The 12,229-nt window shown below is 45.9% G+C and overlaps 1 protein-coding gene across 1 annotated transcript; it reads left to right on the plus strand.

Moving 5' to 3' along the window:
- The first annotated feature begins 1,115 nt into the window (after positions 1-1,115).
- Positions 1,116-5,620, plus strand: LOC120986138 (synapse differentiation-inducing gene protein 1-like). The gene is made up of 2 exons (XM_040414551.1): positions 1,116-1,420; positions 5,441-5,620. Exons 1-2 carry the CDS (start codon positions 1,148-1,150, stop codon positions 5,618-5,620), a joined length of 453 nt encoding a protein of 150 aa, XP_040270485.1. The 5' UTR covers positions 1,116-1,147.
- The last annotated feature ends 6,609 nt before the right edge of the window (positions 5,621-12,229 follow it).

Genomic DNA, 12,229 nt, shown 5'->3' on the forward strand with positions numbered 1-12,229 from the left:
TCACTTGAGCGTTTTACAGCGCTGAAAAACGCGCTGTAAAACGCCCTACGCTCAAACAAGTACTTGAGCTTCTTTGGGGCGTTTTACAGCGCGTTTGTGGCCATAGGACATTGCAGTCAATCACACAAACGCGCGTCAAACGCACGTTTACTATTGCAAAAAACGCGCGTCAAAAACGCGCGTCAAAAACGCGCGTTAAACGCGCATATCAAAGACGCTCAGGTCTGAACCCAGCCTAAGAGCGACGCCTGTCATCTGCATGTCATACGGACTCACAGTATTATTTCACTACCACAGCAGACTCCCTATGCATGTTTCTGCTAGGCACAGTGTTGTACACCACTATAAAGGCTCTCTGGCAGCCAGGAAATACCTATTTTTTAACTCAATTCGCCACAAATAATCGAATCAAATCGTTTGGGGGAATTCAGTGAACTGACCGAATCAAATTTTTCAGAAATTTGCTCATCTCTACCTTTTATACCTGAGACCCTCCTCTGCAGTGGTCCTGAGGTCTGTATGTCAGTGCTCGGCAGAGCATCACATTGTTACATTGTATCACAGGGATTTTTAATGTTTATGTTAATAAAGTTTATTTATGTTCATTTGATACATTGATTATATCCTTATTATAGATGAAGATGTATCCAAAACCGGAAATAATTACTTCCAGTGAATCAGACTGACCACGGTCCCTGCGCAGCCATCAGTGATTCACCACTGCTGACCCTCCATAATCACGGTTGGTGGAGGTTCCTGATCTTCTTGATACACCATTACTTTTTGACATTCTAAGGCTACCAAGATATTGTCCTGTATTAAACGAGGCATGGACTCAGGGGACAGGGATGTAATACTACCACTACAAAGCAATGGTGTGGCCTTATCTGGAATATAAAGTTCAGTTGTGATCACCAGTCCATAGAAATGATGCCCTGGAGCTAGAAAAAGGTCTCCTGGTAACTTCTCCTTGGATGACAACATAATAAACACTGACCTTGACGACTATTGTTACCTGCAGCCGCTGTGGATAATTTCCTGTCATGCTGTATTCATGACACAGTAGCAATGTCACCTTGGACAGAAATTGTATAAGAAGCCACCTAAGATATCTCCAGAGCTAGAAGATTTTGTCCTTTGAGAAGCAATGAATCCACCACCATCCTACACCTCTAATGGTTTCCAAGACAAAGCGGATAACTTTGGCTTCATCAACCAGGTCCCTCCACCTCCTTCATACTACACCCCAACAGGGCCAACGGTAGCTGAACCAGGTGCTTACCCCCCGGTGGTCACTACTTCCCAGTACGTGGTGGCCATGCCTCAGCCTGCTCACAGGGACTACATGGGCCTCTCCATGCTGAATATTTTTCTGTGCTGCTTTCCCCTTGGGATTATTGCCCTCCTGTTCTCTTCCAAGGTAAGAATATCGGAAATGAAGAACATTAAAGATTGCAGGACACTGAGCTCACATCCAAGAGGGAGTGTTTATTTCAACCTAATATTATTCACAGCTCTTAGTTAGATCTATTTCCGGCAAGCAGGGTGATAACTAATATGGCCGCTATGGCAGCACCCACTAGGGTGACCCAGGTTCTACCCCCTTCCCGGCAGTTTCCCCTATTGTACTATTGGAAAAGCTGGATCAGTTGATAATAGAAGAACAGGTGCATCTCGATTATTTAGAATATCATCGAAATGTTAATTTATTTCAGTAATTACATTCAAAAAGTGAAACTCCTATATTGTATAAATTCATTATATACAGAGGGATTTATTTCAATTGTTTATTTCTTTTAATATTGATGATTATGGCTTACAGCTGATGAGAACCCAAAAGTCAGAGTCTCAGAAAATTAGAATATTGTATAAGACCAATTAAAAAATTTCTTTTTAATACAGAAATGTTGACCTCCTGAGAAGTCTGTCCAGTACAAGCGCTCAGTACTTGGTCGAGGCTCCTTCTGCATGAATTACTGCATCAATGTGGCAATGTGGCATGGAGGCGATCAGCCTGTGGCACTGCTGAGGGGTTATGGAAACCCAGGTTGCTTTGATAGCGGCCCTCAGCTCGTCTGCGTTGTGGGGTCTGGGGTTTCTCATAGATTAGGTCAGACGAGTTTCCTGGACAATCAAGCACAGTGATATTGTGGTTTTTACACCAGGTATTGGTACTGTTGGCAGTGTGGGTAGGCGCCAAGTCCTGCTGGAAAATGTAATCATCATCTCCATAAAGCTCATCAGCAAAAGGAAGCATGAAGTGCTCTAAAATATCCTGGTAGACGGCTGCCAGGACTTGATATAACACAGTGGACCAGCACCAGCAGATGACATCACTGACTAGTGATGAGCGGCAATGGCAATATTCGAATTCGCAATATTTTGTGAATATTTTGTAGAATATTAGTCATATATTTAAGAATTCGAGATTATATTCTTGATTGCGAAAATCGACAATGTATTATTCGCGTAATGCGCACAAAATACAGGCGTGGGTCACTTATGCTACATTTTTCAAGCTGGTATAAGTTTCCTGAAACTGGAGAAAATGGTTGGCACGGCAGAACATTACAATGGCTTTATATGCAGATAGAGTGCTCCAATATATTTGCGCTTGCGAATTTTCAGCAAATAATGATGCGGATATTTTTTCGCCTAACGTCGGAGTCCAACGTCGCAGTCCACTCCTTGTGAATCTCCCCCAAATTCTTGAATGGCCTTTTCATGACAATCCATTCAAGGCTGCGGTCATCCCTGTTGCTTGTGCACCTTTTTCTACCACACTTTTTCCTTCTACTCAACTTTCCATTAATATGCTTGGATACATCATTCTTTGAACAGTCAGCTTTTTTTTTAGCAATGACCTTTTGTGGCTTGCCCTCCTTGTTTAGGGTCTCAGTGACTGTCTTCTGGACAACTGTCAGGTCCGTAGTCTTCCCTATGATTGTGTAGCCTACAGAACCAGACTGAGGGGGCATTTAAAGGCTTAGGAAACCTTTGCAGGTGTTTTGTATTGATTATCTGTGTGTGTCATCATCATGAGAACTTGTTCACAATATAAAAATTTTATGAGACACTGACTTTTGGGGTGTTATTAGCTGTAAGCCACAATCATCAACATTAATAGAAATAAACTATTGGAATAGATCACTCTGTGTGTAATGAATCTGTGTAGTATATGAGTTTCACTTGAATTACTGAAATAAATTCACTTTTCAATGATATTCTAATGTATTGAGATGCGCCTGTATGTAAGAGGATTGCTGGTGACAGTGCCTAACAACACTGCCATCTGCTGGAGAGTGGAGGTAATGTCAGGGATGTGCTGTTATACATGATATCCTCCAGCAGAGGGTGCTTTAGCGTCAATGAACATTTCTGCCATTGAATGTCTATGTTATTGTATTCCATGAGCCAAATCTATCTCAGTCATTATATTTCGGGTGTCCTCAGCTAAGCTCCTCTGCTTATAAGCTATCTTTATGAGCAACATTTATCACCTATCTTCAAAAGGTCTCTGAGCTCCCTTGGGTGAATGCATGCAAAAACTGCCTACAGTTATCAGCCCACAGCAGTGCATGGTAGAAATTGTAGTTTTACAACAACTGGCGGGCCGCAGGTTGCCCATCCCTGGCATAGGGTATATGGACTGTAATAGAAGGCTCACAAGTGCTGGCTAATTGAGTACAGATACTAGGTGAGGGCTCATGCACACGGCCGTTGCCCGGCCGTGGCCATATTGTGGCCCGCATGCGGCGGGTCCGCAATACACGGGCACCGGCCGTGTGCACCCTGCATCACTGATGCGGACCCATTCACTTGAATGGGTCCTCAATTCGGGAGATGCGGTGCGGAACGGAAGCACGGATCGGAACCCCACGGAAGCACTACAGAGTGCTTCCGTGGTGTTTCTGTCAGTGTCTCCGCACCGCAAAAAAATAGAACTTCAACAATTCAAGTTGAATGGGTCTCAATCCGTCCCGGCCGCCGCACGGATGTTGCGCCCGTGCAGTACCCAATGCACAGAACAGCCGCACAACGGTCGTGTGCATGAGCCCTGACAATGTGACAAATGTAGATTGCGGGAAAAGCCTATTAAAGAGGAGCTCTCCCCTCTCCTGACACGTCTGCTTTAACAACCACTTGCATCCCCCCTGTAATAACAATTCTAGAGCAGCTATTCTTATGACTCTATGATGTGACATTCCTTTATTATTCCTGCTAGAAGTTTATGAATGACTTACTAGCAGTTTGCAAAGAAGGTCCAGATGGGTGTTACCAGTTGGGGTTCATCCAATCAGTACTGCCAGTGTCAGACCGTGTATGTACACCCCCCTCAAAACTGGTAGCACCCATCTGGACCTTCATGGCAAACAGCTAATAATTCTTTCATACATTTCTAGCAGGAATAATAGAGGAATGGACAGATGATCCAGAACTGTTATTCCATGGGGAATGCGAGTAGTTACTAAAACACACATGTCAGGAGAGGCAAGAGGTCCTCTTTAATGAAGTGAGACAAGTGGATAATAATGTTAATTTATAGCTACTAACCAGATCTCACAAATACATCCGCCCCCACACCTTCAGTAGCTTTTGGCCAAACACTCATTTGACCACCAGCCATTCCAGGGATCCGTAAACGGTAACTCTTAAACATGGTCGCCATAGAATCAAATAAGTCCTTTTTAGACTGCTCATCTCTACAGATCTTGCTCTACAGCAGGGATCAGCAACCTTTGGCACTCCAGCTACCGTGAAACTACAACTCCCAGCATGCACACTTACTCTGCTGTTCTTGCAACTCCCACAGAAGTGAAACGAGGATTCTGGGAGTTGTAGTTTCAGAACAGCTGGAGTGCTGGAGGTTGCTGATCCCTGAGCTATTCTATTTTGACTTGCCATACGTATGCTGTCTGGGTCTCGCCCAAGCATGCATGTGTTCTTAATAGGCCGAGAGGAATAAGCCAGGGAGAACAAATGATTTTAGGGCTAAGGTGGAGAGAGGGGCAATGACAAGAAGTTGTAGTGCGCCTATCCATAGGATAGAAGATAACTTTTAAATCCCACTGATCACAAGAACTGGTGCCCTGTACCTCCTGCAGCCCCCTGAAATGTACGGAGCGGCCGGTTGGGCATGCATTTGGCCGCTTCAGCCTCCATTGATTTCTATGGGAATTCAGGAAATAGTGAAGTTCTGTACTCGGCTATTTCCAGAACTCTCATAGAAATGAATGGAGAGACCACATGCAAGCCCAACTGGCGGCTCTGTACATACCAGGGGCTGCATGGGGTCCCAGCGGTAGGACCCCCACCGATCTGATATTTATTCCCTATCCTGCATATAGGGTAGAATGTGACATTGCCGGTGTCTCTCATCTATTGTGAATTATTACAATATTTATCCCGCATCATTTTGTGCCGTCATTTTGTCTTGCAGTCGCGGGATTCGCTACGCCGAGGAGACACACGGCAGGCTGCCGAATACTCCGCCACCGCGCTGAGGCTGAACATCGCCGGCATTGTCATCGGCTGCTGTGGCAACATCGCCTGGATTGCATACATTATTTACCACTATACCACCTCCAAGAACTTGTATTCCAACAACTTGTACGGTTAGAAGACATCGCCGCAGCAGATGAAACGCGCTGCGTGGAGACTGGACATTTATATGATCATGCTGCACATGTCCACATCTGTATCTGTGCCATTTCCATGTTCTCTGCTTACTGTCAGTGAATAGAGGAATTCTTCCTGTTCTTTGTATAACTGTACAGACTAATATTCTTAAAGCTGATGGTTTGTTACAATTATATCCAGTGTAGACAATCCTCTGTGAGGAGTAAACAGAGACATTTGCAGAATGGCCTCAAACCCTATTTATTTCCATTCGGAACGGCTTGTAATTTCACATGAGCTTTAGATATTCATGGCCTGTTGGCAGGAGAGGTCATCGATATCAGACAGGCGGGGTCCGACCCCTGGCCTCCCACCATCGCTCACCAGTCCTGGGATCTCTGTACATTGTATAGCGGCCATGCTTGGTATTGCGCTTGAACAGGAATGAGCTGCACCGATGATGTGACCGATGTACAGTCATATGACTGGCCTAGGAAAACTGCTTAAAGGGGTCCTCTCACTTCAGCAAGTGGCATGTATCATGTAGAGCAAGTTAATGCAAGGCACTTACTAATGTATTGTGATTGTCCATATTGCTTCCTTTACTGACTGATGCATTTTTCCATCACATTATATGCTGTTCGCTTCCATGGTTATGACCACTCTGCAATCCAGCAGCAGTGGCCGTGCTTGCACACTATGGGAAAAAGCACCAGTCTATGTGAGCTCCCACGGTCGGTCCCGGCCACCAGAGAGGCCGGAGCTTTTTACTATAATGTGCAAATACGGCCACCGCGCTGATGGGATTGCAGGGTGGTCGTAACCATGGAAACGAGCAGTGTAGAATGTGATGGAATAATGAATCAAACCAGCAAAGGAAGCAATGTGGGCAATCACAATACATTAGTAAGTGCCTTGTATTAACTTTCTCTACATGATAAATGCCACTTGGTGAAGTGAGACGACTCCATTAAATACTCGCTCTTACAGTAAAGAATCAGCCCTAGAGTTTACTACTCCATAGATTCACAGCTCTTACAGTAATGAATCAGCTCCCGAGGTAATCATTCAACACATTCACAGCTCTTACAGCAAAGAATCAGCTCCTGAGATGAATACTTCACAGATTCACAGCTCTTACAGTAAGGAATCAGCTCCTGAGGAGACTACTTCACAGATTCACAGCTCTTACAGTAAGGAATCAGCTCCTGAGGAGACTACTTCACAGAACTCACAGCTCTTACAGCAAAGAATCAGCTCCTGAGATGACTACTTCACAGATTCACAGTTTCGTTTTTTTTTTTTGCTTGCTCCCTTCACCCTGTAGTACCCTTGAGGAGATCTATACCTACCTACTTCCCGCCTCTCCGTTCCAGCTCCATGGACCCCATGCTGTCTTCCTATCACTTTCAGTCCCTATCTGTCAGCTTCCTTCATAGACAGGGCCCATGACCGGCCTCACCGGTGACGTGTCCCTAAGGCCGCATGCACACAGCCGTTGTGCGGCGGGCCAGACCCATTCAACTTCCAGTGTTCCATTGCGTGACTCCGTTCCGCATCTGTGAATGGGTCCGCATCCGTGATGCGTGGTGAACACGGCCGGCGGCCGTGGATTGCCGACCCACAGTTTGCGGGCCGCTCAACGGCCGTGTGCATGAGGCCTAAGTGGCATGTCACTGCTGGGTTATGTACCACTTGGGATCATTGACTTCTGAGGCCAGTCATTGGCTGCAGCCGCACACATGATCCCATCCATGTAAAAAGTTTACAGAAGGGAAGCGGAAGTGCAGTGAAGACAGGCTGGGAGCCACCGAGCCGGAATGAAGAGGCGGAAAGCGGGGAAGTATAGATCTCTTCTTACTTCAAAAAAGAAATCCTGGACAACCCCTTAAGAGCGCCTAAAACATGGGATGTTAAGCTGGGGGGTTTATTTAGGAGAATGATTTCCAAATGATCACTGGCAACGGAAGGGTTGAAAATCCTGGAGTACAGGCGCCACAAGGCTGCATTATGTAAGATATACGCTCGTTCTTGGAAGCCGGTGAAGGGTGTAAACTTATAATTTACGACTGATTACAGCTTTAAGACTCCTAGTAATTATCACAGATAAGGCCCTGGAAACCAATCCCTGCACACAGGAGCCTAGAGGGCGAGGTGCCGCACATACTGAGTATACAGCAGTAGAGCACTGGCTGGTGGAGAAGACATGTATATGGGGTCACAGGAGAACAGGCGGAAGCTCCTGGGGTGAATTGCAAAAGTATACATACCTAAAGAACCGGTCTGGTTTTAAGGAAATAAAGGCAAAATTATTCTGCAACTTTCTAATAGAATATGTCATTTAATTTGTCACATTCATCATTCTCAATATTTCCGCTTGCAGTCAGTGAATGGCAACCTACTTTATATTTTTTTTCTCTAGGCTAAAACGAGTTCTGATCTAACATTTTGCAGCTTTGTGTTTGCTACAAATGTATCCATTTCAGACCAAAAAACTCTGTGAGCTAAACATCCAGGATACGATGAACTCCAGCAAGCTCACAAAGGAAATGTGAACGCAGTCTAAAGGATTGTCTAGATCAGTAGCAGAAATCTTCATCCTTTCCCTATAGTTTGTTACATTGTACCAGTGTATGTAAAATGTATCAGACTGGAGTCCTAGTAATTCACAGAGAATTGTTTCTTCTAGATACAATTGTAACACACCCTCTGCTGTGAGAAGGATTGGATCTGAACATATTTTTAGCCTCTGGATTTCAATATTCAGTTTACATAGGAGCATATTACTTGTGTCTCCCTATTTGGGAGTTTGTGGGGTTGTTTTTATTATTGAATTCAGGTGTCTCATTCAGTCCCATTACCACATCCAGCTCCTGGCCACGCAGTCTGCCATTACCACAGGTGTATAACATCCAGCCCCCAGCCATACAGTCTGCCATTACCACAGGTGTATAACATCCAGCCCCCGGCCATACAGTCTGCCATTACCACAGGTGTATAACATCCAGTCTTCAGCCATACATTTTGCCATTACCACAGGTGTATAAGATCCAGCTTCTGGCCACGCACTCTGCCATTACCATAGGTGAATAACATCCAGTCTTCAGCCATACAGTCTGCCATTGCCACAGGTGTATAACATCCAGCCCCCGGTAATGCTGTCTACCATTTTCACAGGTGCATAACCTTCAGGCCCCAGCCATGCAGTCTGCCATTACCACAAAGGTACAATATCAAGCTCCTGGCCACCCAGTCTGCCTTTACCACAGGTGTATAACATCCAGTCACTAGCCATTGTCACAGATGGAGTGTAGGAAAAAACTCCACACCAAGCACAGGAGGGGAAGGGGATCGGAACGAGGCCTGGAAACTAGGGTAAGGGAGAAGACCACCTCCTAGAACAACTCTAATCCAAGTACTGACTCACTATCAGTATGAACTGACCTTGATGGTAGGAAAGTTCATACACAGGAACCTAGAGCCCTAACACACCTTGTAGGGCCCTGGTATAGTGACAGGACCTAAGACAACCTATTCCTCCACCAGACGGATGAACAGGAGTCTCCCTCAGGCCTGGATACAACAGACAGGGGAATACAACAAACAAAATACAAATAGGAAGGACGACACTTAACTTCACGTGGAGCAAAGGCAGCGCCAGGAGATCCAACAACCAGCTAGCACAGAGTCCAGTAACTGAAGCTATAAACTGCAGAAATAAATAGGGGAAGTTTAATGACCAAACCAACAACACCTGCCAGCGGTGTGGTCATTACCAAAACAACACAGACACAAAAGATCCACAAGGAACCAATCAGATTAACCCACGTGTTGCCAGTCTCTCTGATCTCCTGGCCCCTGTCACGGGCGTGTCCGTGAAAGCCATGCAGTCTGCTATTGCCACAGGTGTATCAGTGGCGGATCCAGAGCCTGGCCTCGGGAGGGGCACAGTCTGGCAGACTGTCACTGGCACCGCTGCAGTTGGCCGCAACCTGTGAGGTGAGGTCCCGTCCCTGTCCCGACTCCCGCGTGGCGCTGCTCTGTTCCGGACTTTCAGTTACCGGGCCCGGAACTTGGTGGTCGGGTCTAATTAGAACGGCGCCGGCTTGTACCGGCTTGATTCTGGCTGGCTGGCAGTAAGATGCATGGGGAAGGGGGGATTAGGATGGGACAGAGCGGGCCAACAATGTCGCGCCAGTGTATGTGAAGGGGCCCTGAAAAATGTATTAAAGAGGACCTTTCATGGGTCCAAACATTGTAAGATAACTATCTGTATATGTAGCGCGGTACCAAGGGATCTCACTGCACTTACTATTATCCCTGGGCACCGCTCCGTTCGCCCGCTGTGGCCCTGTTACCTTCTCCCTCGCTGTACGGTAATTGCTACTTTTGGAACACCAGAGAGGAGTCTGCCCTGTTTCTCCCTGGACGTTCCTTTTCCCTGGCTGTAGCGCTGTCCAATCGCAGCGCGGAGCTCACAGCCTGGGAGGTTTTCTTCTCCCTGGCTGTGAGCTCTGCGCTGTGATTGGACAGCGCTACAGCCAGGGGAGAAGGAACGCCCAGGGATCTCGCCGGGAGAGAAGGAGGACGCAAGGGAAGAGAAGGGCGGGCAGATGTAGAGGCTGGGGCGGGGATAGGAGCAAAAGAGGCAGAGCAGCCTGGGCTCCAACCAAGTGAACGCCGCCCCTGGGCACTTGCGAGCCCTCATTTACATACGAATAAAAATCTGTTTTTGCCTTGGGTGAACTTCACAAGAACACAACAAAGGTACCATTTGAATCATCTACAGTTATGCTACAGCTCTATGTAAGCAGTCTATAATGTCAAAATGTGGTGACAGACTCCCTTTAAGTGATACATTATTACATCTATATTATTACACTAGGGGAAAGTAAGTTCTGTATGGAAATGTTCTGTATTTGAAGGTTTTCATATATAGCAATTTAAAAGCACATACATGTATAAGACATGCCTAGATCTATGCTATATATGACTGACAGGGACAGACAAGGGGCTTTACTGCTCTCACTTGCCCTTCAGCAATCTGATATTGATGACCTAATGAATATGCAGTAGGTCATCAATATCAAAATCTTGGAAAAAACACTTAAAAGATATAAAGAATCGGTGCTCGCTGCTGCAAAACCGACATACGTCACAACACATAATTTCCCCGTCTCACAACCCTAAACTGCTATTTATCAACTCTCCCCTCCCCAGTGAACCTTCCCACATCTCTCGATTGAGAACTTTTCCACATACTTCTAACAGAAGACTAACAACATCACAGAAAGCCTCAGCCTATAGTCCCTGCAGCCACGCAACACAACTATTCAGCCCTCTTCCCCAAAACCTCCTTCTCCTCCATTGCAGACGGAAACCTTTCCACTGACCCAACTCTCCAGATCTCATCTCACCGCCTGTGCACTTGATCCGATCCCATCCTACCTCACTTCATCCCTAACCTCACCTTATAACTAGGGATGAGCGAACCCGAACTGTATAGTTCGGGTTCGTACCGAATTTTGGGGTGTCCGTGACACGGACCCGAACCCAACAATTTTCGTAAAAGTCCGGGTTCGGGTTCGGTGTTCGGCGCTTTCTTGGCGCTTTTTGAAAGGCTGCAAAGCAGCCAATCAACAAGCGTCATACTACTTGCCCCAAGAGGCCATCACAGCCTTGCCTACTATTGGCATGGCTGTGATTGGCCAGTGCAGCATGTGACCCAGCCTCTATATAAGCTTGGGTCACGTAGCGCTGCACGTCACTCTGCTGATACAAGTGTAGGGAGAGGTTGCTGCTGCGACGTTAGGGCGAGATTAGGCAGATTAACTCCTCCAAAAGACTTAATTCAGTGATCGATCTCCAGCTGTGGATCATTGAAGTGCTGATATTGAATTGCTCACTTTTTTTAGGCTGCCCAGAGCGTTTTTATATCACTTTTTTCTGGGGTGATCGGCGGCCATTTTGTGGCTTGTGGTGCGCCAGCACAAGCTACCACCAAGTGCATTTAACCATCAATAGTGTGGTTATTTTTTGCTATATCCTACATCAGGTGCAGGCTGAGCCTGTGTCACCCAAGTGCATTTAACCATCAACAGTGTGGTTATTTTTTGGCCATATACTACATCAGGTGCAGGCTGAGCCTGTGTCACCCAAGTGCATTTAACCATCAACAGTGTGGTTATTTTTTGCTATATCCTACATCAGGTGCAGGCTGAGCCTGTGTCACCCAAGTGCATTTAACCATCAACAGTGTGGTTATTTTTTGGCCATATACTACATCAGGGGCAAGTTGAGCCTGTCACCCAGCGCGTAAAAAATAGGCCTGACATTTCTATTCAACAAAATCTGTACAGTTTTAGCTGGTCAAATTATTTGTAGTGACCGTAAAAGCACGGTTTTTGTTCTGGGTTGAAAAACTATTCCCACATTTGCCATTCTCATAAATAAGTAGTTTCTGCTATATCAGGCCTACTTTAAATCTATCCCAAAAAGGATATCTTAGATTCAAGGTGCTGATAGTGTCATTCTGAAAAACTTAACACACACGCTACCGTGCAGATACAAGTCTAATTCTGTGATTAAAGGTATATCTGTCACAAAGCGC

This window comes from Bufo bufo, chromosome 1 (genome assembly GCF_905171765.1).
Source record: "Bufo bufo chromosome 1, aBufBuf1.1, whole genome shotgun sequence".
NCBI classification, from domain to species: domain Eukaryota; kingdom Metazoa; phylum Chordata; class Amphibia; order Anura; family Bufonidae; genus Bufo; species Bufo bufo.